Source organism: Nerophis lumbriciformis, linkage group LG01, assembly GCF_033978685.3.
Source record: "Nerophis lumbriciformis linkage group LG01, RoL_Nlum_v2.1, whole genome shotgun sequence".
In the NCBI taxonomy this organism is placed as follows: Eukaryota; Metazoa; Chordata; class Actinopteri; order Syngnathiformes; family Syngnathidae; genus Nerophis; species Nerophis lumbriciformis.
Window position 1 is genome coordinate 27,826,376 of NC_084548.2, and position 27,112 is coordinate 27,853,487.

The 27,112-nt window shown below is 38.9% G+C and overlaps 2 protein-coding genes across 2 annotated transcripts in view; one reads left to right on the forward strand and one right to left on the reverse strand.

Annotated features, from left to right (window-relative positions):
* Positions 1–4,996: 4,996 nt before the first annotated feature.
* Positions 4,997–20,322, forward strand: rtraf (RNA transcription, translation and transport factor). The gene is made up of 8 exons (XM_061978528.1): positions 4,997–5,131; positions 5,199–5,323; positions 11,238–11,337; positions 13,448–13,528; positions 13,598–13,686; positions 13,766–13,834; positions 19,882–19,930; positions 20,012–20,322. The coding sequence occupies exons 1-8, from the start codon at positions 5,071–5,073 to the stop codon at positions 20,164–20,166; spliced, it is 729 nt and encodes a 242-aa protein (XP_061834512.1). The 5' UTR covers positions 4,997–5,070; the 3' UTR covers positions 20,167–20,322.
* Positions 20,323–27,112, reverse strand: part of nid2a (nidogen 2a (osteonidogen)) — a 129,558-nt gene continuing 122,768 nt past the window's right edge. Inside the window, exons 52-55 of the mRNA XM_061978517.1 lie at positions 24,268–24,425; positions 24,082–24,205; positions 23,896–24,008; positions 20,323–20,836 (exon numbers count right to left, since the gene is read on the reverse strand). Of these exons, the coding sequence (XP_061834501.1) occupies positions 23,897–24,008; positions 24,082–24,205; positions 24,268–24,425 (394 nt within the window). The 3' untranslated portion in view covers positions 20,323–20,836; position 23,896. The remainder of the gene's footprint in view (positions 20,837–23,895; positions 24,009–24,081; positions 24,206–24,267; positions 24,426–27,112) is intronic.

Consider the following 27,112-nt stretch of genomic DNA (forward strand, 5'->3'; position numbering starts at 1 on the left):
TCTCCGGTTTGGGGAAGAGATCTTGCCCCAAGTGGAGGAGTTCAAATACCTTGGAGCAGGGGCGTCACTAGCTTTTAAGGACAGGGGGGGCTTAGCCCCCAGGAGATGCACAGGATGTGAGCGAACGTAGCGCACGAGCACAAAACCTCACAAACGGCTAACAAAGACTTAGAAATTATTCATTGTTGTTATTATTATTTCAGTGGGTTTATTTTCAATCTGTGTTCAGTACAACAACAAACATGGGTTTGCACAGTGACATTTTGTTTACAGCATCAACAAGAAACAATTACTTGCATGATCCTTCAAGATACACTGAAACACAATGAAAGTCATGGCATTAGTCTCTGTTATTACTTCACAACATAGAGGCTAATGCCACGACTTTCGCTCACAATACAATAATTGTTTGATCCCAAATATTTTGAAGTTGCACAGATTACATTTTGGGCACATATGTGACTAAAATGGTTGTAAATTCAAGCCCTGGAAATATTACTTAATTACTTGAATTAAAGTAATATCTGGATCGGGATAATTTGGCTTATATATAACATATTTATATATATATATTATGGCAAGTCGTTAAGGAAATTAAATATATATGGAAGTCTGAATAGAAATGAGAAACGTTTATATATACTGTAAATAAGAAAGACTTAGAGTCCGTCTGCTGATCTGAAAAAGAGCCAAAGCTGTCAAAGAGCTGAGGGACCATCTTCAAATTTCAATGCTGAAACAAATAATACAAATAATAAAATGTAACTTCCAGGGCTTGAGATTAACGTCGTCCCGGGGACGGTAAAAAAAATGCACGGGACGAAAGTAAATGCTCCCCGGGACGATGGCTTTTAACTATTTTTTTTTCTTTTTATGTATTTCTTCATTTTACATTTTATATTAAATGTCTTGGTTTTTCCTCCCTCTGAAAATCCTATGAAATGTTTAACAAGCCATCCTATAACAATACAATACAATAAAACAAATATATTTAATGATGTTTTTTTCATTATTTGAACAATAGGCTAATGTATATTACTTTATATAGATTCTACAAGAAACACAAAACTTAAAAACTAAATTATTTACAATTGCAGACACAAGGTTTCGTGCAGCTTCACTCATTGTAAAGGAAGACGGAAGTCCACGCAGGAGAAAAATGACTGCAAAGATGGTGTCTGGGTTTTTCTTATATATATATATATATATATATATATATATATATATAAATACATATTAAGTCTTTCATACATATATATAAGGGAATAAGCGGTAGAAAATGGATGGCTGGATAGAGGATGTTGTGGATCATGTTGACTATTGGTCCTCCTAATTGTCAATCATTCTGGTGATGTTACGTAAGGACATATATATATATATATATATATATATATCAAATAAAACAAATGGCTTTTCGATAAGCCATTTTTTATTTATTTATTTATTACAACGCCAAAATAGGCCTAACAACGCCAATGGTTGTAATTCTGTAGCACTTTGAGATTTGGAATCAAATGTAAAGTAGATTACAAATACAATCTATTATATAAATAAATAATATAAATAAATTATATATATATATATATATATATATATATATATATGTGTCCTTACGTAACATCACCTGAATGATTGACAATTAGGAGGACCAATAGTCAACATGATCCACCCTGAAATAAATAAAACAAATGGCTTATCGATAAGCCATTTAAAAAAAAATGGTTTTAATATTTATTTATATGTATCATTATTCTCCTATTCACCTTTCCAGTAGAGGCCTCTCCCCTCTCACTTTCTGTGCTCCTCTGCCCTGACTCCTACAGGTCAATAGGGGTTGTGGAGTGATTATTATTATTATCTACTGATGATAGTCATACGTGAATGAACTCAGCTCCTGTTCTCCTCCATGTGTAAAATGAGAAACACAGCTGATGCTCCAGAAGGAAGTAACCCCAAAGATAGCAAATGGTAAAAAAAGAGTGCACATTTAACTTTATAAATAACCAGGACCTTCATGATGCATTTCAGGCTAACTAGCTAACTAAGTAGCAGCATTGTTTTAGTTAAAGTTAAAGTTAAAGTACCAATGATTGTCACACACACACTAGGTGTGGCGAAATTATTCTCTGCATTTGACCCATCACCCTTGATCACCCCCTGGGAGGTGAGGGGAGCAGTGGGCAGCAGCGGTGGCTGTGCCCGGGAATCATTTTGGTGATTTAACCCCCAATTCCAACCCTTGATGCTGAGTGCCAAGCAGGGAGGTAATGGGTCCCATTTTTATAGTCTTTGGTATGACTCGGATTTGAACTCCCAACCTACCGATCTCAGGACGGACACTCTAACCACTAGGCCACTGAGTAGGTTTAGAGTGGGAATGTAACTTTTTGTCAAACACAGACCTGGTGTAAAGTGGAGCTAATACATTTTACGACAAGCAGTGATGAATACTTACCTTCTTGGAAAAGTTTCTTATGTCCATTTTGCATCCGTTCACGTTCTGGTTCTGCAGTGCTGTGTGCTAATGTGCTTCGTACATCTGCAGGACCGCAAGCAAGGTCGCAGAGAAAATGCGGACTGGATTTTGAGTGATGTGGGCATTTTCTATATGAACAAGTCCAAGGACCGCAAGCAAGGTCGCAGAGAAAATGCGGACTGGATTTTGAGTGATGTCGGCATTTTCTATATGAACAAGTGGAATGGATTGGATACTGATGCACTAAAGGGGCTCTCTACCTTATGCTATGAAGTGAGGGGAAACTGAGTGAATAATGACAGGTTATATGATTATTTATTTAAACTCATATTCGGGCCACTTTATAAAGAATATGTAAAAAAAAAAAAAAATTTTTTTTTAACACCAAATTATTTAGGGGGGCTTAAGAATATTTAGGGGGGCTTGAGCCCCCCTAAAATAGGCCTAGCAACGGCAATGCCTTGGAGTCTTGTTCACGAGTGAGAGAAGCGTGGATCGTGAGATCGACAGGCGTCTTCAGTAATGCGGACACTGTATCGATCTGTTGTGGTAAAGAAGGAGCTGAGCCGTTAGGCAAAGCTCTAAATTTACCGGTCGATCTACGTTCCCATTCTCACCTATGGTCATGAGCTTTGGGTTATGACCGAAAGAACAGCAGCCTGTACATGGGTACAGGCTGCCGAAATGAGTTTCCTCCGTCAGGTGGCGGAGCTCTCCCTTAGAGATAGGGTGAGAAGCTCTGTCATCCAAAGGAGCTCAAAGTAAAGCCGCTGCTGCTCCACATCGAGAGGAGCCAGATGAGGTGGTTTGGGCATCTGGTCAGGATGCCACCTCTATGGGGAGATATTTAGGGCACGTCCGACCGGTAGGAGGCCACGAGGAAGACCAGGTCTCACATAATGTCTTTACATCTGGAGGGGTCTATAAATAAGTAATTAATCAGTGAAAGACAAAGTTGGACTCATTTTATCCCATTGGATTGAGTTTTTTCTTGCCCTGACGTGCATGGATCTGAGCCAAGGATGTCGTTGTGGCTTGTGCAGCCCTTTGAGACACTCGTGATTTAGGGCTATATAAGTAAACTTTGATTGATTGATTGATTGATTGATTGACTTATTTGTGCATGGCTAAGTTCCACATTTGATTGACACAAGTGCGGTGCTGCTGTGATCGTGACACGAATGAGAAAAATGATAAGTTTGTTTGAATTTGATTTCCTGCTACAAACATTAGCCTTATCTACAATTATTTTTCTGCAGTTTTTATGGTGTGAAGTTCAATTCAATTATTTAGGTACAGATGTCCATGTTGTTCAGTAATGTTTGCTAGCGATATAATGATTCAGTATAGGCTGTTGAGCCTACAAGAGATTTAGTCATCTAGTTTATCAATACTATTAAGGATATTTTGTTGATGTTAACAAATATCACCAAAGATGCTATAATGTGGTTATTTGTGTCGAATAGAGCACTTGTCTTTTCTGCACAACAACAAGAACTAAGCTTTTAGTGTCTGTAATGAAAATCGAGAAAGAATATATGGTGGATTGGAGCAACAATCACAATGTTTATTATTAGGACTTAACATGAATTGATTAACGTGAACCCCGACTTAAACAAGTTGAAAAACTTCTTCGGGTGTTACCATTTAGTGGTCAATTGTACGGATTATGTACTGTACTGTGCAATCTACTAATAAAAGTTTAAATCAATCAATCACAACATTAGTTTATTTGCACAACCAGGTCTTCATAGTTATATTTAGGCATAGCAACCATAAAATAACACAAACTAATTTGATCTATTGTCCTTTCTTTACATTTAGTTCTGCTGTCAAACACTACTATTATAGAGAATAAACTCTTATTGCATCACCAAAAGTTTCTCAAACAAGGCAAATGTTCAAACAAACATTTTACAAAGTGATCGCTGCAGACACATTGTATTCCACAAGACGATGAAAGTGATACTATTGAAGAGCCATTTCCTCGACGCACTTTCGTTTTTTCCCCTGACTTTGTTAACTTTAAGAACAAGTTATTTCGGGACTCTATGGAAGCTATTTCCTATCTCTATATTTCAACGACATTTTCGGCTCAAACTCTACTTGTTTTAAAGCTTTGCTCAAGCTGCTTGACCATCATGCGAATTAAGCCGCGACGAAGAAAAACGGACGTGGCGTCAAATGCAACCCAGCAATATACTTTATTAGGAGCTAAAAGAGGGAATGCCTTCAGCAAATCTAATAAATTGGCGGTTATTTGCCGGTGAAAAGAAGGGAAATGTATTTTGTTAACCGCGAGAGGGACAAGTGGTAGAAATGAATGGTTGGAAATCAGCCGTGTCAGTTTGCGCATGCGTGTCATTGAAGTAGGCTTGAAAAAAACAATGTATGTAAAGACTTCATTTATTATCGTTCGGTAGCTAGATATATATACTATGGCGATGGTAAAGAGTGAAATTAAAAAACCTAAGAAACTTCGAAATAGCGTGTATATTCTGCGCATGCGTTCTTCCATTCCTTGAGACCGGAAGTAGCTCCTCGCAAACGTGCGGATGGTTTCCTGTTGAAGGGAAGGAGATATCGACGCAGACATGTTTCGAAGAAAACTGACGGCATTAGATTATCACAACCCTGGAGAATTTGACTGCACAGGTAAGACATTTCCCTAAACCTCGTGTAGTTGTTGAAGTGAACACATAGCACCTGTATACGTCCACAGATGAGAGCCAGTTCAGGAACTGCATCGTGTGGTTGGAGGACCAGAAAATCCGACATTACAAAATTGAAGACAGAGGAAATCTCCGAGACGTCCCCGGCTCGGACTGGCCAGCAGCTTACAACCAAGTAAGACACAATTAATTGCACTTTTGCATTCAAGTGTTTCTTTTGTCATTCCGATAAAACACATACGAAATTGGTTACTGGGGCTCCAGTATCAGCCAGCAAAACTAACTAGTACACATAAGTCTAATAGTTAAACAATACAAGACAAAAAACATCACATTTGGCAGCGATATGATGTGAAGTAGGGACAAGCGGTAGGAAATGGATGGATGATGTGCAGTAGAGTGCAAATGTACGAGATTCCTCAGCTGCTTCCATGTAGACAATCACTGACGTCACACGTTTCTTGTGTACGATCAGGGTTGCAAACATGTCAGGGGAGAATTTGGTGAGCGAAACATTACGAAGCAGAATGTTTCCAAATAAACACGTGCCAAACGCCTCCAATTTGGTGCCATGTGACTTCATCACATTCACCGTGTCAACTTGTGTGACTCCTTCATGTGCCAAACTTGGGAGTCCATTCCAGTCTTGTGCAGGTCTACGATCATGTCCTTGAGGTCAGCTCTTTGGTCTTTCCCATTGTGGTGTAGAAGTTTGTATTAAAACCGGTGCAAACCTAGTGCACACAAAGGATTGTGTCTTGAGTAACACTGGGGCGGTATAGCTCGGTTGGTAGAGTGGCCGTGCCAGCAACTTGAGGGTTTCAGGTTCGATACCCGCTTCCGCCATCCTAGTCACTGCCGTTGTGTCCTTGGGCAAGACACTTTACCCACCTGCTCCCAGTGCCACCCACATTGGTTTAAATGTAACTTAGATATTGGGTTTCACAATGTAAAGCGCTTTGAGTCACTGGAGAAAAAGCGCTATATAAATATAGTTCACTTCACTTCACACAAGGGTTAACCCAGGGGTCGGGAACCTTTTTGGCTGAGAGAGCCATGAAAGCCAAATATTGTAAAATGTATTTCCGTGAGAGCCATATAATTTTTTAGTAACACTTTAGTATGGGAAACTTATTCACCATTAATTAGTTGCTTATTAACATGCAAATTAGTAACATATTGTCTCTTAATTAGTCATTATTAAGTACTTATTAATGCCTTATTCTGCATGGCCTTATTATACAACCAGTAAGCCAGTAACTAAGAGTCTTCCCTCAATAACCTCAGAAGTATTGCTTATTAGTAACCCTAACCCTTATATGTTCCCCTAGTGTTCAAATAACTCTTAATTAAGTCTTTGTTACTTAGAATATGTTCCTCATACTAAAGTGTTACCAATATTATTTAACACTGAATACATCTAAATAAGTGCATTTTTAAGTAAGACTAACATTTTTAGAGTATAATAAGTATCTTATTCTTTTCAATAACTTTGTTATTCTGAAGCTAACCGATAATAAATAAAATACTTCTTACCATTAATGCGACCTCTTAAACAGGTGCGCCAGAAAACGTATGGATGGATTAAAATGCATGAGAATGTTTTTAATTTTGAACGTTATTTTTAACACTGTGATTACCAGCGGAATTATTCGTTACTTATCGTGTTAAGCAATGTCAGCTAAGATTTATCTGAGAGCCAGATGCAGTCATCAAAAGAGCCACATCTGGCTCGAGAGCCATAGGTTCCCTACCCCTGGGTTAACCCTTGTGTGGTGTTCGGGTCTGTGGGACTCGTTTTCATTTTTTATTAAAAGAAAAATGATTTCATACATTTTTCAAACTGAGACTCACTGACTTTGGCTCATTTTTCTATGAAGAACATATATCAGGAATACATATTTAATGACCACACACCATACACCCTCCCTACACATTTCTATTACCGTTTTTTTCATAGTTTGGCCGGGGGTGCGACTTATACTCAGGAGCGACTTATGTGTGAAATTATTAACACATTACCGTAAAATATCAAATAATATTATTTATCTCATTCACGTAAGAGACTAGACCAGGGGTCGGCAACCCGCGGCTCCGGAGCCGCATGCGGCTCTTTGATCACTCTGATGCGGCTCAACAGCTTACTTGCTGAATCCCCCAATTTTCCCGTGACACTTCCGGATTTCAGTGCCTCTCGTAGAAAACTCCCGAGATTTATATTCACCGATTTTCACCCTTACAGCTATAATCAGGGCATGCCATGATGGTACAACATTTGGCGCTCTCTACAATCTGTATTAACAGCGTGCCAGCCCAACACTTGTTATACAATATACATCTTCTGATTGCACACGTACGTGACAGCAAGGCATACTTTGTCAACAGCCACACAGGTTACATTGACGGTGACCATATAAAACAACTTTAACACTCTAATAATGCGCCACACTTTGAACCAAAACCAAACAAGAATGACAAACACATTTCGGGAGAACATCTGCACCTTAACACAACATAAACACAACAGAACAAACACCCAGAATCCCATGCAGCCCTGACTCTTCCGGGCTACATTATACACCCCTGCTACCACCAAACCCCGCCCCCACCCCAACCCTGCTCCCTCACACATCAACCCCCTCTGTGCGTCGGTTGAGGTGGGCGGAGTTTGGTAGCGGAGGTGTATAATGTATCCCGGAAGAGTTAGGGCTGCATGGGATTCTGGGTATTTGTCCTGTTGTGTTTATGTTGTGTTACTGTGCAGATGTTCTCCCGAAATGTGTTTGTCATTCTTGTTTGGTGTGGGTTCACAGTGTGGCGCATTATTAGTACCGTATTTTCCGCACTATAAGGCGCACCTTAAAACCACAAATTTTCTCAAAAGCTGACAGTGCGCCTTATAACCCGGTGCGCTTTATATATGGATAAATATTAAGATTCATTTTCATAAAGTTTCGGTCTCGCAACTTCGGTAAACAGCCGCCATCTTTTTTCCCGGTAGAACAGGAAGCGCTTCTTCTTCTACGCAAGCAACCGCCAAGGTGAGCACCCGCCCCCATAGAACAGGAAGCGCTTCTTCTTCTACTGTAAGCAACCACCCGCCCGCGTAGAAGAAGAAAAAGCGCGCGGATATTACCGTTTAATTTCCTTTGTGTGTTTACATCTGTAAAGACCACAAAATGGCTCCTACTAAGCGACAGGTATCCGGTTCATGAAAAGACGCAATCTCTCCATCCGCACACGGATTACTATTTCACAGCAACTGATATTCCTGTGAACCGCACTGTGGATACAACGGGAGCACGTACGGTGAATATTCGCACCACAGGGAATGAGAAGTCATCCTTCACTGTGGTTCTAGCTTGCCATGCTAATGGCCAGAAACTTCCACCCATGGTGATATTCAAAAGGAAGACCTTGCCAAAAGAGACCTTTCCAGCCGGCGTCATCATAAAAGCTAACTCGAAGGGATGGATGAAGAAAAGATGAGCGAGTGGTTAAGGTAAGTTTAAGTTTACGCGAAGAGGTCGGGTGGCTTTTTTCACGCAGCTCTGTCCATGTTGATATACGACTCCGTGCGCGCCCACATCACGCTGGTTTTAATATATTATTAAAGTTTGACTGACCTATCTGACTGTTTTTTTGACATTCCTTTAGCGCAGTTAGATTCGGCTTACAACACGGGGCGGCTTATAGGTGGACAAAGTTTTTAAATATGCCGTTCATTGAAGGCGCGGCTTATAACCCAGGGCGCCTTATGGTGCGGAAAATACGGTAAGAGTGTTATAGTTGGTATTTTATACCGCCACCGTCAGTGTAACCTGTGTGGTTGTTGACCAAGTATGCATTGCTGTCACCTACGTGAGCAAGCGGAAACACCATACAACGTGTGGCTGATCAGGCACGCTGGTTGTAGTGGGTCTATATGCTGTATCATCACGGCACGCATGACGCTGACAAGCGCCATTCATTTAAAACCCGCGTGCCGCACCAGCTTTCAAATTCCACATAAAGGTGTGGGCAGCGTGTCTGAGACCCCTGGTTTATACATAGCACAAAGCAAAAAGAAAACTTTGTATGCAGTGTTATTTCATTTAAAATTTCAAAAAAAATTTGCGGCTCCCATTGTTTTCTATAATTTGCGAAACTGGTCAAAATGGCTCTTTGACTGGTAAAGGTTGCCGACCCCTGGACTAGACGTATAAGATTTCATCGGATTTAGCGATTAGGAGTGACAGATTGTTTGGTAAACGTATAGCATGTTCTATATGTTATAGTTATTTAAATGACTCTTACCATAATATGTTACATTAACATACCAGGCACGTTCTCAGTTGGTTATTTATGCCTCGTATAACGTACACTTATTCAGCCTGTTGTTCACTATTCTTCATTTATTTTAAATTGCCTTTCAAATGTCTATTCTTGGTGTTGGGTTTTATCAAATAAATGTCCCCAAAAAATGCGACTTATACTCCAGTGCGACTTATATGTTTTTTTTTCCTTCTTTATTATGCATTTTCGGCCGGTGCGACTTATGCCCCGGAGCGACTTATACTCCAAAAAATACGGTACATATAATAGAAGTGTGGAAATTGATGTTCTGTGTACCACATGCACACACACACACACACAGCAGGCCTAGACAAGAGGAGGACAGAGTGTAGATACACAGAACATCAGAGGGTCAAATGTGCGAGAAAATGAGAGCAGACAGTGTTGACAAACAATGTTGCAACCTTGCGTTGGAACCGCAGGTGCAGAAACACAAAAGAAGAATCCCTGTGGGATGCAGAAACTGGCAGAGAAATTTTCCGTGCAACGTTCATATTGTTGTTACTCAGCCAGCGTTTGTGGGTCTGATGGACCCGTTGCATTTTGTGGCTTTTAATGCCTCACAATCAAACACTTTTATGTTAAAATACTGAACAGATGTTTACTTTATCCTAATAAACATCTGTTTGTCAATGCAACGGGTCCATCAGACCCACAAATGCTGGCTGAGTAACAACAATATGAACATTACACAAGGGTTAAGTGAGTAAAATAAGGAGCGCTAGGACTGGGCCGATAACTAATTTTGCTCAACAATATATTGACTTACAAAGATCGGCGATAATCGATATTGTCATTATTTTTTTGAGACCAAATGAACTGCTGATGTAATGATATTGCGTGTATATCCTTTTCAAATGCAATGAACTTGTATTTGTCGTATATTTTAACATTGTATTTGGAATGTAAACGTTTACATTTCCAAGTTAAAATATGTTGAGTGGGTGGGGGGGCCCTTTAGATATACACAAGCAAAACAATAAATAAAATGGCTAAATAAGGTATCGACAAGCAAAATTGCTCCTCCTATATTGAACATAGAGGCAGAGGAAGAGTTGAACATTACCGGTACTTAACTGACAATCAAGTTAGGACCTTTTTAAACAAAAGTGCAGAGTAACAATATAAACACTTCACTATAAGCATTTATTAACAGGTCATATGCAAAAACAAGACAAAACTAAAGTCTGGCGGATTCCGAAGGAGGAACAACATGACGAATGTCTGTCAAACGTTTGCAGCACTTTTAGAAAGGCTAGTTTTCAAAAGTATTAAATGGCAGCATGTCTTTGGCGATGTATTTACCTCACTTTGTGAGCGCATACAATTTTGCGTTGTTTTATTCACACTCACCTTGTATACCGAATGCCTCAGTGAGCGTGGACTGTTGGGTGGTTGTGTTTCAAGTGGGCGTGCAGGTTTGTCGTATTCGAGCACATTCGGCAAACTACCTCCTCTGTGTTGATAAGCTCATCTTGTTCCAAAGGTTTGAACTGAATTATTCCCACTCTGGTGCAGTGGCATTTGGTTTTGTGATCATTTTGTCCATGTTCGTTATTACATGCGGGGACTGGGTACCCCATTTAGCTATATTAAAAACTAAATTAAATACCCTTCAATTATTGGACTTTTAGAATAGTTTTCATGAGTTTTTGTATAGAGCTTTAAATTATAGTATTTTGCAACAAATGTCAGTTTGACTGAACAATTAGCGTTAAATATTATATTTATTGCGTTTGTGTACTTGTGTGCAGTACCTGCAGGACTTGAACTGTCCTTTTGGAGCGTCTGAGAGAGCAGAGGCTGTGGACTGGCTGCTGGGCCTGGCTGTTCGATATGAATATGGAGACAATGGTAAGACAAGCAGTAGTAAATGGATGGGTAAGACAGAGGCATCATAACACATTTTTCTGCAAGAAGTACAATACATATATATTGGAGTACAATAAAGACCAGTAGATGGCGCCATAGCACAATTAATTATTTTTCACTTCTACACTCCTAAGCCCTTGTTAAAATAAAAACAATTCCAGTGCATGTAAAGGTCTACAACTAACGACCATTTTGATAGTTGACTAGTCATTGACTATCATAAAAATTAATGTACTTATCGGATTATGAATTAATTGCCTCTAATTAGGTCAATGGGTCTAAAATTCAGATTAAGGTATTTTTAGGCACGTACTAACTGATAAATATTTCATTTTGAAATATTTATACGCTAACTGTGCTGCTCATTAGTCTGTAACAAAAATGACTCCATTCGAATTGTGTCCATTTATGAAGCAAGCACAGGCAAATTGCTGATAAAAAGGTTTTTTTATAAGGCAAATAATACAAAACCACACCAAAGCTATCTAGCTTCCTCAAAAAGGAAATTTATTTTGTGATGACAATGTGTTAAGATCAAAACTATGACACCTGTGAAGTGAAAAACATTTCAGGTGACTACCTCTTGAAGCTCATTTGAGAGAATGCCAAGAGTGTGCAAAGCAGTAATCAGAGCAAAGGGTGGCTATTTTGAAGACACTACAATATAAAACATGTTTTCAGTTATTTCACCTTTTTTTGTTAATTCATAGTTTTGATGCCTTCAGTGACAATCTACAATGTAAATAGTCATGAAAATAAAAAAGGCATTGAATGAGAAGGTGTGTCCAGTGTCCACACTTTTGGCCTGTACTGTACACATGTAGACAAAGTTTAGTTGGCAGACTTTGATTAAAAAAATAGTTGTATATATTTTTCACAAGTCTGTCTCTGTTGCTAGCTAACTTAGCTAACAAGCTAACTATCCTACCGAGGAAAGTCGCAATTCACATCTTCCAGATATCCAACATGCCTCCACTTTAAATGTTCCCTTATCACAGACGTACTGCCGTGAAAAGCAAGTTATTTGTGTCTTTGACATGTTTAGTTTACACTCTGTGGCCAGAGCCATTTTTCTTTTCCTGTTGCTCGGCAGTCACCAGTCGCGCTGACACGTGCATGTTCGCTTCTGTCCGGAAAAACAAGAGCAATGACGTCGCCAATCATTATTATAAAATTACATTTGTTGGCAACACATTTCTTCATAATTTTTGTCGACAATTGATGCTTTTTAATTGGAAAATGAGGCGCCTCCCTGAGACACATAGATTTAAAAAACACACATTTAAAAAACACTTTAAGACCAATGTCTTGAAAAACTATATCACTCTTGAATCAACACAGTAGTTAATACTATGATCAATGTTAATTAAAAACTAAATGTGGGATATAAATAATAATGGAATTATAATTGTTTGTATATAGTACAGGTATATAATTGGTACAAAGGTTTAACACATGTACTGGGATGTTTCACTAGTCGTTGCTGTGTATATAATTGAACAGTGTTTATGTTCTGAACAAGGTGTATTTATAATATGTTGTGCAAAGGAAATTTCATAATTTTTGGAAGCTCATCTTGTATTTGACATTGTTTATAGGGTTTGGCGCAATAAGTGTTCAACTTCAGCCTAAACCCTTTCGGTCTGCAACATTTTCAATTTATGAATGTACAACTGTTTGTTTATGTTGTTGACCACTGACCGAAGAAATAATAAACTAAACTAAGGTTGAGGCAACAGCGTCCTTTCAGATTTGAATGCGTCTGGAATGCAGGACGCGTACCTAAAAACATCACTGCTCATATAAGTACGTTGGCACACATTAATGTCGATCTGACACCACTTATTTAAAAAAGAAAACATTTTTGAAAAATTACATGACCTCCAATTACATGTACTTTAAATGATACTTCGGCATCATTTAGAACAAGCGTCTGGCATTGTATCAACATTTATAGGTCAAAAAAGAGGTAAAGTCTCCGAGCCTCATTAACATTTCCTCAACACTGCTATAAATGGAAGTGCAGCCACCGAACGAAGTTTAGGTGTATATTTTATGAGCAATGACAATAAATCACCTCCTCTCCTCCTAGTGAACAAGTACAAGAACTGTCCACCACTGGAACCCTCCGCCAACGTCAGAGCGGCGTCAGACCCTCTTGTCAACCTGGACAGTATGCATCACAAATCAGGAAAGTCCTTTTGTCTTTCTTCCACACCAATCATGTGTTTGCGTTATTCAGCTGACTCGCCAGATTTTAAAGCCGGCGTCATGGCCCTGGCCAACATTCTTAAGATCCAGCGACATGACGACTACCTGGTGATGCTCAAAGTTAGTGCTTGCAGCTCTGTACCTGATTTAATGTCGCACACGACTTTATCTTTAATGGAGTTTTCACCTTACCTGCAAGGCCGTTCGCATCCTCATCCAGGAGAGACTTTCCCCAGAAGCCATCGCTAAAGCCAGCCAGAGCAAAGAGGTAAACAAACATATAGCAGCCTTTTTTCATCTTGCCTTCTCAGGAATGATTAGTTGTTAGAATTTGTGTTCTTGTTAGTCAGGTTCCGCACCTTTTTTGTCTCCAGTTTACAATTGTATTATTATTAGAGCTGTCAGAATTATCATGTTAAAGAGGCTTAATTCATCATCATGTTTAATTTATTACAACCTGGGTAACTGCGTATCAGATCAGAGTAATGTATTTGCGAGGTCTTAAAAAGCCTTAAAGGGGAACTGCACTTTTATGGAATTTCACCTATAATTCGCAATCCTTATGAGAGACAAGAACATGTCTTTTTATTTTTTTTTAATGCATTCTAACTCCTAAATCAAATGTTGCTTACAATCGAGCCAATGGGAGCCATGACATCATTGCGTCTATTGCATCTATGCCAACCATAAAACCCAACAAATAACTATCCAAAACGCGCTAACAATACTGCATTACATTTGAATATTGAATATTAACCAAGTATTAGCAACATTTTTATTATAAGCACTAATGTTAAGGACATATTTTAAGTGGCACATTGATCAGAGAGAGACAACTTCATTATGACGCTCTATTGACATCATAAGTCGGTGAGCTGCTTTTTCGCCTTGAAGCTTGTGAAAGTTAATTCTGGAATATAAATCATGCCTCTCACCTGGATAGTAAAAGTATGTGGACATTAACTGAGAAGTTAAGTTTGACAGCCAACTTAGACACAGAAATGGCAAAAAAGGCGCTTTGTTCCACCCCCCTTTTCATTGCGTTATTATGAGTCATTTATCTGAACGAGAATATATAAACATCCTGTGAGTCGGCATCCCAGTTACAGCAAACAGTAAGTGATGTTTTATCATGTTGGCTCTCACGAAGTCTGCAGCGAGTAATAATCAGTGATGATGTTGAAGCAAAAAGTGTCTGGGGATGTGGGGGGCTAGCTAACAGGATCATGATTGATTAAGCGTTTTGACTTATTTTTAAGAACACAAATAGAATAGACAATAGACAGAAACATAACTGTTTGAAATAGAAAACAGATTAATTAATTTTTTGTATAGGATGTTTGAAGTATGGCTGTCAAAAATAACAAGTTAACTTATGTGATCTATCACTAAAATAATATTTATAGTCATGTATAAATGTAGATTAATCACGCAATTTAGTTTGAGCGCACACGCTGCTTTACCTTGACCCCGATTGGTTACCTGAAAAATGCTGTGGGTTGTGACACGGTCAGTGATCAATCAGGTGAGCGCATACGTCCGTTCAAAGATGAGTTCGGAGACTCAATGGCAAATTTAGGTGAAACTGTTGACAAAGTTTAAGCAAATAAATGATGTGCATTCAAGTAAAACATTTGAAAATGTTTGCTTTTGACATTCTGACAATAACATTGCAATAGTGTCAATTGAGCTATTTAATGTTAGTAATTTACTGTAATTAATCACAATTAATGTGAAAAATGTGTGATTTATCTAGTTTAGGGGTTGCTAGAAATATTGCAGCTACAGGCAACTTCCTGTCAGCCTAATGGTAAATTGGTGCCTGGGTCTGCTCCCCGCTCTCCTTGTGCTGAAAATGTGACGTGTTGCCTGCATGCTGTCGCTTGCCCAGAGGCAAGGAGAAAGCTATTATGTCTTCTTGCTAAGGAATATGACAGAAATAGTTATGCTCAGTGACTTTGGATGAGTAACTTTAATGTAATTACTACTTTGACAATAGTAACATATTAGATTGCTCGTCACTAAAAAGCAGTCATATTAGAGTACCGTATTTTTCGGACTATAAGTCGCAGTTTTTTCATAGTTTTTTTTCCTTCTTTATTATGCATTTTCGGCAGGTGCGACTTATACTCCGGTGCGACCTTTACTCCGAAAAATACAGTATTTGCATCGCTGTGTTTCCATTGCAGTTTTTTTGCAAAATAAGACTTAGACTTAGACAAACTTTAATGATCCACAAGGGAAATAGTTCAACACAGTAGCTCAGTTACAATGATGGAAAGTGTAAGGATGGAAAAGACAATGCAGGTATAAAAGCGGTATTTCAAAAATTTCGACCAAGCACATTTCCAATAAAGGGTGTTTTGCGTCATGAGCCGTAATTCTCGTAAAATCTCGTCCCCTGAGACTTCACTTTGACAAAGATAGACGCTTTGCGATTCCATGGTTTTGGAGCTGGGATTACAATTGCAGCCACTGCATTGAGACCCCAAAGAAGTGGTTCATGACGTCAGGGGAAAAAAGTAAAGTGCGTCTAAAGAAATAGCTCTTAAAAATGTCACTTTCATCAGCTTATGGAATACAATCAGACAATGCTTGTCTGCTGTGATCAAAATGTTTTTCAAACATTTGATTTAGAAACTTGCAATCGAGTTTCTCTGCTATAATAGTAGTGTTTGAGAGCAGAACTAAACCGTAAAGAAAGCGTTAGTATGTGTTCTTTTATGGTTGCTATGCCTAAATATAACGACAAATACCTGGTTGTGCAAATAAACTAACGTCATGTCAAGTCCTAATAATAAATATTGTGATTGTTGGTCCTATCCACCGTGTAATAATTTTCCATGTTCCAACAGAAACTAAAAGCTTAGTTCTTGTGCAGGAAAGACAAGTGCTTTATTCAACACGGATGATAACATTATAGCGTCTTTGGTGATATTTGTTAACATTAATAACATAGCCTAAATAGTAGGGATGTCCGATAATGGCTTTTTGCCGATATTCCGATATTGTCCAACTCTTTAATTACCGATACCGATATCAACCGATATATACAGTCGTGGAATTAACACATTATTATGCCTAATTTGGACAACCAGGTATGGTGAAGATAAGGTCCTTTTTAAATAAATAAAAAAAATAAGATAAATAAATGAAAAACATTTTCTTGAATAAAAAAGAAAGTAAAACAATATAAAAACAGTTACATAGAAACTAGTAATTAATGAAAATGAGTAAAATTAACTGTTAAAGGTTAGTACTATTAGTGGACCAGCAGCACACACAATCATGTGTGCTTACGGACTGTATCCCTTGCAGACTGTATTGATATATATTGATATATAATGTAGGAACCAGAATATTAATAACAGAAAGAAACAACCCTTTTGTGTGAATGAGTGTAAATGGGGGAGGGAGGTTTTTTGGGTTGGTGCACTAATTGTAAGTGTATCTTGTGTTTTTTATGTTGATTTAATTAAAAAAAACAAAAAACGATACCGATAATAAAAAAAACGATACCGATCATTTCCGATATTACATTTTAACGCATTTATCGGCCGATAATATCAGCAGGCCGATATTATCGGACATCTCTACTAAATAGTATTAATAAACTAGATAGATACATCTCTCGTAGGCTCAACAGCATATAATGAATATTGATATCACTAACAAACTGAACAAAAGGACATCCACAGCTAAATAATGAGCCAAAATATAAAAACTGCAGACACAAATTATAGATGGGACTAATATTTGTATCAACTTCAAACAAACTTATCATTTTTCTCATTAGCATCACGATCACAGCAACACAGCACTCGTTATGTCAGTCAAATGTGTTAACGGGGACGGCGTGGCGCAGTGGAAGAGTGGCCGTGCGCGACCCGAGGGTCCCTGGTTCAATCCCCACCTAGTACCAACCTCGTCATGTCCGTTGTGTCCTGAGCAAGACACTTCACCCTTGCTCCTGATGGGTGCTGGTAGCGCCTTGCATGGCAGCTCCCTCCATCAGTGTGTGAATGTGTGTGTGAATGGGTAAATGTGGAAGTAGTGTCAAAGCGCTTTGAGTACCTTGAAGGTAGAAAAGCGCTATATAAGTACAACCCATTTATCATTTATTTATCATTTACTTAGCAATGCACAAACAAGTCCAACTTTGTCTTTAACAGATAATTCTTCACTTATAGACCCCCTCAGATGTAAATTCATGATGTGCCTCCAATCTTTTCTTCTCTAAATACCGTTAGTGTCAAAGAAAGTGAAGTCGAGGCAAGTAGTAAAGTCTTGGTGATGATAAACGGTTTAAATCTTTCCAAAAATAAATTTCTTAAGAGTGTAAAAATCCACTTCATCCTATTTTAAATATTTTTTAATGATCGCTTATATATTTCCCATAAACCTTTCAAAATAAGCCCAAATCTGCACTACTGCAGGTGTGACTGAATGGAGATCTAGACCAGTGGTTCTCAAATGGGGGTACACGTACCCCTGGGGGTACTTGAAGGTATGCCTAGGGGTACGTGAGATTTTTTTTTTAAATATTCTAAAAATAGCAACAATTCAAAAATCCTTTATAAATATATTTATTGAATGATACTTCAACAAAATAAATGTTTAGAATTAAGTTCATGAATCCAGATGGATCTCTATTACAATCCCCAAAGAGAGCACTTTAAGTTGATGATTACTTCTGTGTAGAAATCTTTATTTATAATTGAATCACTTGTTTTTAGTTATTTTCATATCTTTTTTCCAAATAGTTCAAGAAAGACCACTACAAATGAGCAATATTTTGCACTGTTATACAATTTAATAAATCAGAAACTGATGACATAGTGCTGTATTTTACTTCTTTATCTCTTTTTTTCAACCAAAAATGCTTTGCTCTGATTAGGGGGTACTTGAATCAAAAACATGTTCACAGGGGGTACATCACTGAAAAAATGTTGAGAGCCACTGATCTAGACCATTGCCTGAAACACGGAGATGCCTCTAGGTCACGTGATCACAACCCAGCAATTGGTGTAAAACAATCAATTAATGAGTAGATGTTTGGTTGCAGAGGGGTATAGGGGAAGGTAAGCCAACAGTGCCACCTAGTGCCCAAGTGATGCAAAGACTAACATTATGGCTTTGAAACTCCAACACAGACTCAACGTTTTATTCTGCATGATCAACGATCATCTTTATTGGGTGCATGAAAACATGTACACATTATTTGTTGTGTACATGGCACACATGCCTCACCTGGCTTTGAAGATGAATCATTATATTAACTATTGGACTACTATCTTTGTTGTTTAATACATTTCTTTATTCATCACACATTTTACACTAAAATATCCATTTTATTTTTTCTACTTGGATTTTAGTTTTCTGTTTGATTTCAGGCACAGTTATTAATATACTATGTAAAAAAAAAAAAGTTTATTAGTCACACATCAAGTTGTACTGAGGGAAAAAAAAGAAACCAAAGCAAGAAAGCGCTTTTTTAAAGTGAACGTGTACCTAAAAACTATCAAACTGTGACATTAAGCAAAGTATGTAACAAACCGTGATGATGCACTCCCAATGTTACCTCCATGTGGAATTACACGTGACACATCACAAGGTCTTGAAAGTGGGTAATATGCAGGGATGTCCGATAATATCGGCATGCCGATATTATCGGCCGATAAATGCGTTAAAATGTAATATCGGAAATTATCGGTATCGTTTTTTTTATTATCGTTATCGTTTTTTTTTTAAAATCAACATAAAAAACACAAGATACACTTTCAATTAGTTCACCAACCCAAAAAAACTCCCTCCCCCATTTACACTCATTCACACAAAAGGGTTGTTTGTTTCTGTTATTAATATTCTGGTTCCTACATTATATATCAATATATATCAATACAGTCTGCAAGGGATACAGTCCGTAAGCACACATGATTGTGCGTGCTGCTGGTCCACTAATAGTACTAACCTTTAACAGTTAATTTTACTAATTTTCATTAATTACTAGTTTCTATGTAACTGTTTTTATATTGTTTTACTTTCTTTTTTATTCAAGAAAATGTTTTTAATTTATTTATCTTATTTTATAACATTTTTTAAAAAGTACCTTATCTTCACCATACCTGGTTGTCCAAATTAGGCATAATAATGTGTTAATTCCACGACTGCATATATCGGTTGATATCGGTATTGGTAATTAAAGAGTTGGACAATATCGGATATTGGCAAAAAGCCATTATCGGACATCTCAATTAATATGTGTATAAATAAGTCTATATAATAAATGATGTAAGTGAATGTGTTTCTGTTCAGGGAGTACCGGTGGCTTTAGACAAACACGTCTTGGGTTTTGATACAGGAGGTGAGTTTTTGCCATGTTTTCCAAAAACAAGTAGTTTTTGTGTGCGTAGAAACAAAAACGTGATTCATGATCTCCTCACAGACTCCACATTGAATGAAGCGGCTCAGATCTTGCGTCTGCTGCACATCGAGGAGCTGCGGGAACTTCAGACAAAAATCAACGAAGCTATCGTCGCGGTCCAGGCCGTCATCGCTGACCCAAAAACGGACCACAGGCTGGGCAAAGTCGGCAGATGAAGCCCACGAGAAAGTTGTGGTGGACTGAAGTCATTTTCTTGCGTATGTGCAACAACGTTTTCACTCACAAAGTGACGCTCTTGACAAATATCCGAATACTGCTCAGTCGTTTGGTACTTGTAGTGAAATTGAAAATAAATTGAGTCAAGTAGCAAATCACATTTTATTGTTATAAATATCACATCTTGTTATAATGAGATAAGCTTTGTGGTACATAGAAAAGAACACGTTAACGACCTGCTGTAATCTTGCCAGCCTTAGTAATCTGATTACATTCCTCAGTTTGGATCGGTGCTTCTTGTCTTCACGTGAGGCTAAATGGCATACTTGTCTAACCTGTAATAACATTTTAAATGTGGTAATTACTAGTTTAAACTATTTCTTCACAACACAAATGTGAACTATTTTATTGTTTGGCTTAGAAGGCTAAAACAACAAACTGCAGAGAAAAAATACAGTAGAAAGATTGTTAAATTGAGGTATAAAACAAATGTACAGAACTTTTAATGCGGGGTTATATCTTGATGCTTCACAAGAATCCATGTTGTTCCTTCTGGAGCTTTCTTTTCCTCCAAGGACCACCAGAGGGTCCTCATGTCCGCCATTCGGAGCGGTCCCAGAATTTTAGCACCAAAGGACCGCACGGCTGCTACTCTGCTGTTAGCCCTTCCTGTAACACGCATCACACTTTCAGGACCACATGCATCAACACTTGGACCAGGCTGACCTTACTGGTCTCATTTCCACTTCCCATCCTAAAAGCATCCTAATGACAAAGATGTCACCAAACTAAAGTGTGGGTGTGATGAGTAACATCTGTCAGCGTGCTAGAAAATACTCCACACACGTCAGTCTTTTGAACCACGCGCTTGTTATTACAGCTTGCGTCGCTTTGACAATGAACTCCACCAAGGTGCTACTTGGGGGGGATCATCCTGTGTTTAGTGTCGCACTTTGTTCCTCACATGTTTTAGGTGACGACAAGAGCATCGGCACATCAAACACACATTTCATTATTGCAAGTCACTCGCCAGTGACGTTTTCTTACCGGCAAAGGAGGAGAAAACACATCAAATGTCTTTGGTCGTAGACCTGCACAAGACTAATGGACTACACGTTTGAAAACCAACACCTGACTGATTCACGTGACACGCCAAGGATAATGGGATGTGATGTCACATGACAAAAAAAATGGAGGTTTGGTTGCAGATAAATGTTGAATATGAATACATCATCAATACTGTAAACATGGAGGTTGCAAACATTGTTTTGTAATCTTTCTCGGACCAAAATCCCTCCTGACATTTTTTGCAACCCTGCTGACCAACTACAAACCCCATAACCAGTGAAGTTGGCACTTTGTGTAAATGGTAAATAAAAACAGAATACAATGATTTGTAAATCTTTTTCAACCTATATTCAATTGAATAGACTGCAAAGACAAGATACTTAATGTTTGAACTGGAAAACTTTGTTTACATGTTTCAAAAAAGCTGGCACTTGGTGCAAAAAAGACAAAGTTGAGGAATGCTCATCAAACACTTATTTGGAACATCCTACAGGTGAACAGGCTGATTGGGAACAGGATTGGGTATAAAAGCAGCTTCCATGAAATGCTCAGTCGTTTCTCAGTTCCAACATTAAATATATTGTCTTTGCAGTGTATTCAATTGAATATAAGACTAAAAGGATTTACAAATCATTGTATTCTGTTTTTATTTACGATTTACACAACGTGCCAACTTCACTGGTTTTGGGTTTTGTACAAGAAACTACAAGTACACTACTACAACTACTTAGGGCTGCAGCTATCGGTTATTTAGTAATGGAGTTTATTGATTTGTTTGTTTGATTGTTTGAGTAATGGGATAAAACGCATAACCGCAATGCGGATTTTAGGAAAAATAGTTTACATATGTTCTTATAATTTTGCTTGGCATAATCATTACTCTTTTTTTTTTTTCCCCTCATAAATGCACAGCAACATCAAAATAGCACATTAATTTAGCATTAATAAAATATAAAAAATAAACATTTCAAAGTCCACTATTAGTCGCGACACAGGTATACACACCGCACTCTTGTGCGCTTTATTGCAGCGGCCATATGGAAACTATGTCCACGTATTTTAAGTTTTGGGTACTTAATGAGGACCAGTTTTAAAAATGTTTAGTTATTCTCCTTGAACAACTAATCGAAGCAACACAATTTAAATCAAAGCTATTTTGTAATTGAATTAATTCAGGTGTTGCAGTTCTACAAGTTCTACAACTACAAAAAACATCTGATCTCTGTTTGCTCATCCATTCATCCATTTTTCTTTCTGCTTGTCCCTTTTGGGGTCAAGGGGCTGTTTGGTAATACCAAGTACTAAGTCACCTTTTGTACAAAACCCAAAACCAGTGAAGTTGGCACGTTGTGTAATTCGTAAATAAAAACAGAATACAATGATTTACAAATCCTTTTCAACTTATATTCAATTGAATAGACTGCAAAGACAAGATATTTCATGTTCCAACTTAGAAACTTAATTTTTTTTTGCAAATAATCATTAACTTAGAATTTAATGGCAGCAACACATTGCAAAAAAGTTGACACGGGCATTTATACCACTGTGTTACATGGCCTTTCCTCAGGTCGGGGTTAGAACGTTTGTGAACTGAGGAGACCAATTTCTGAAGCTTTTCAGGTGGAATTCCTTCCCATTATTTTGGTCCGGAGGACACGACGTCCACAGTTTCCAAAAACAATTTGAAATGTGGACTCGTCAGACCACAGAACACTTTTACGCTTTGCATCAGTCCATCTTAGATGTGTTCATGTTTAGCATGAAATTTGTGTAACAAACATTTGGAAAGCAGCAGCAAGAAGACGAGCGGAGCCGGCGGCGTTTCTGGATGTTGTTGATAAATGTCTTTCGCTTTGCATAGTAGAGTTTTAACTTGCACTTATATATGTAGCGACGAACTGAAGTTACTGACAGTGGTTTTCTGAAGTGTTCCTGAGCCCATGTGGTGATATCCTTTACACACTGATGTCGGTTTTTGATGCAGTACTGCCTGAGGGATCGAAGGTCATGGGCATTCAATGTTGGTTTTCAGCCTTGCTGCTTACGTGCAGTGATTTCTCCAGATTCGCTGAACATTTTGATGATATTACAGACCGTAGTGAAATCCCTAAATTCCTTGCAATCGCTCGTTGAGAAATGTTGTTCTGAAACTGTTCGACAATTTGCTCACGCATTTGTTGACAAAGTGGTGACCCTCGCCCCATCCTTGTTTGTGAATGACTGAGCATTTCATGGAAGCTGCTTTTATACCCAATCATGGCACCCACCTGTTCCCAATGAGCCTGTTCACCTGTGGGATTTTCCAAATAAATGTTTGATGAGCATTCCTTAACTTTCTCAGTCTTTTGTGCCACTTGTGCCAGCTTTTTTGAAACATGTTGCAGGCATCAAATTCTAAATTAGCTAATATTTGCAAAAAAATAAGCTTTCCAGTTTGAACGTTAAGTATCTTGTCCTTGCAGTCTATTCAATTAAATATAGGTTGAAAAGGATTAGCAAATCATTGTATTCTGTTTTTATTCACCATTTACACAACGTGCCAACTTCACTGATTTTGTGTTTTGTATTATGGAATCAAATACTTATTTACCTTAATGAAATAGAAATGCATTTCATTTATAATTGACTTTATAGTACTTTTAGAACTGACATGAGCTCACCTTATAGACAGTGGGACGTTGCTATGGCGATCCCGTAGAGGTGAGATCTCTGATCTGGCAAGTATTCATCTGTGAGTTTACCGCCGTCTTTGCTGAGAGCGATCACGCCGTCCCTGCGAGGGCACGTTGAGCATGAAGTTTGCGTAGCAAACATTTGGAAAGCAGCAGGAAGAAGACGAGACCAACCTTCTCCAGTCGGTGTAGTAGAAGTGGTTGTGGTGGTAAACCATACTGAAAGGGTAGTTGACACTGGGGTGGATCACTCTTCTCCCTGAGCCGTCAGGGAATATACACTCCAGCTGCTTGGTCCCTGACAACACCATCAAACGTTCAGTCTCACTTCAGTGTCCCGCCAATCAATCTCTCGTTCACCTGCGTCGGCCCAGCAGATTTGTCTTGAAGACGAGTCGAAGGTCAAGGCGTTGGGCAGACCGATCCCGTCGGTCACGACCACCCGGCGGTTCTGGCCGTCCACTGACGAGCTCTCGATCTTGGGAGCCTCTCGATTCCAGTCGGTCCAGTATAGAGAACTGCAGGGAAGCACAGGTCACATGACCTTTGGAACACAACAAGAGTGCACGTGCACACACATGCTAATAATAATAATAAAAACTAATTTTATTTATCACTCCGGCTTCCTCCCACTTCCAAAGACATGCACCTGGGGATAAGTTGATTGGCAACACTAAATGGTCCCTAGTGTGTGGATGTGAGTGTGAATGTTGTCTGTCTATCTGTGTTGGCCCTGCGATGAGGTGGCGACTTGTCCAGGGTGTACACCGCCTTCCGCCCGATTGTAGCTGAGATAGGCTCCAGCGCCCCCCGCGACCCCAAAGGGAATAAGCGGTAGAAAATGGATGGATGGATGGATGTTCAGAGCTTATATAAGACACTCAACACTTGAATAAAATGACACAGTCATGACTTTATAAGTTGTACAAACATGAGCAATGGATGGTTTCTTAAAAAAGTATCTTAGTTTTTGTTTCCTAAAAGTTTGGACACAGAAATATGTTTTATAGAATTATAAAAAAATTATTTTAAATTTAGGGATTTAAACACGTGTTCTCCTTCTTAACCAAATATTGGATTCAACTCTTAAATGTATACATTTGAATTGTTTCTGTATCATTTCAAAGGTGCTGTATGTCACGGAGAGGTGGCTCGTGGCTGCCTACTGCAGGCCTGGGCAATTATTTTGACTTGGGGGGGAGGGGGCAACATTTTGAGAAAAAAATGTGTCTGGGGGCCGGTATATCTGATTTTTAAGAACACTAATATAAAACCTCACAATAATGTCTGATTGAATGCTAAAAACTATAGGACAGACCGCCTTCAAAACAGAATGGAATTTTACATTTTTATTGAATGAGACACCCAGAATGTACATAAAATTAAAGAATGTGGGATTTACAATATAAACTATGAACGATAAAACACTGAATATTGACAACATATGAACGTCACACCCCCTCTCGATCGACATATTTTACAAAATGCGTCAAACAACCAAATATGAACACGAAGGGTAAAAAAAACACCTACAATCTGATATATCACTAAGCTTTAGAACTTTGTTGTAAAAATCTCTGTGGGGGGCGTGGCCTGCGGACCTGCAGCAAAGCGGGATGTACCAGGACCGGCTGTGAGATTAGCGACAGGTGCGTAGATGACACAGCTGGGAGCGTTTGTCTGATCACCTATCGCTCTGTTAAAGGCAGCAGTCGGGAAGGAGAAGGGGGTTGTTGATGGTGGAGAGCGAAGCCGAGCGAGACCCGAGACACAACACTGGAGAAAAACCATTCGTGTGCTCACGTGAGAAAAGACAGCTGCTGAAAAGCACCCAAAAGACTTTGCACGTTTTATTTTACAATAAAACGTGTCTCGGTCTCCACCATCAACGACCATCAACAACACCCTTCTCCTTCCCGACTGCTGCCTTTAACAGAGCGACAGGTGATCAGAAAAACACTCTCAGCTGTGTCATCTACGCACCTGTCGCTAATCTCGAAACCGGTCCTGGCACATCCCGCTTTGCTGTAGGTCCGCAGGCCACGCCCCCCCCCCCCCACAATCTCCTTCCGCGTCTGTCCCTGACACCCACATTTCAGACTGGCTGCTCTGGAAACACTCTGTGGAAACGCTCCCCACCCACACTGCTTGGTGCCTGGTCTGGGCTGCTGTGACTTAGATTACCATAGTAACTAATTAGATTACCATAGTAACTAGTATATCATGCAAAAGCACAGATTCCAACCATTGAAATACTTTGTATAGTTCAAGACTTACGCTAATTTAAAAACATGGCTGCACATCATAATGGCAGCTACAGTTTCCATCTTAAAGATCTAAAACAATTATTTGGGAATGTCTGGCGGGCCAGATTGAAAAGCTTAACTGGGCCTTAATTTACGTAGGTCTGGCCTACAGGATGCTAATTTTCAATTATGCTGCAAGAGTTATATCCCGCCCTCTCCCTGCTCAGAGCACATAAACCCCGCCCCTCTTGTCATAACGCGCATGTGCTTTAGTGATGTTTGTTGTCATCTATGTTGCTGCTGTTTTCGCTATGGTAGCAAAGTTTAGCTGCTAGTGTTAGCTCTCTCTGCATGTTGTTAGTCGCTTCCCTGACACCTGTTTAGTGTGCATGCACACGCTATGTACCAGACAGCCCTGAGTGACTTTCAAAGACTTTGAGTCCTTTTCCTGTACATTCAAATGGCCGTTCATGCTTTATAGCATAGGAAGGTAGCAACATGTTTCACTGCATGCTCATTTCTGCTTTGAAAGCCTTCCTTTCCCCTACGAATGCATTTTCAAGTTAGAAATAACGACACGACGACAAAGTCATGGCAAACATTATACATACAGCAATGTTAATATTTGGTTACATGTCCCTTGGCAAGTTTCACTGCAATAAGGCGCTTTTGGTAGCCATCCACAAGCTTCTGGTTGAATTTTTGACCACTCCTCTTGACAAAATTCGTACAGTTCAGCTAAATTTGTTGGTTTTCTGACATGGACTTGTTTCTTCAGCATTGTCCACATATTTAAGTCAGGACTTTAGGAAGGCCATTCTAAAACCTTAATTCTAGCCTGATTTAGCCATTCCTTGACCACTTTTGATGTGTGTTTGGGGTCATTGTCCTGTTGGAACACCCAACTGTGCCCAAGACCCAACCTCCAAGCTGATGATTTTAGGTTGTCCTGCAGAATT

Excerpts from the sequence above, each read along its gene's own strand:
- rtraf (XM_061978528.1), top strand. The coding sequence starts at position 5,071 with ATGTTTCGAAGAAAACTGACGGCATTAGATTATCACAACCCTGGAGAA. Across the intron at positions 5,324-11,237 it reads GGCCAGCAGCTTACAACCAA|TACCTGCAGGACTTGAACTG; the intron begins GTAAGACACAAT and ends ACTTGTGTGCAG. Across the intron at positions 13,687-13,765 it reads ACTACCTGGTGATGCTCAAA|GCCGTTCGCATCCTCATCCA; the intron begins GTTAGTGCTTGC and ends CTTACCTGCAAG.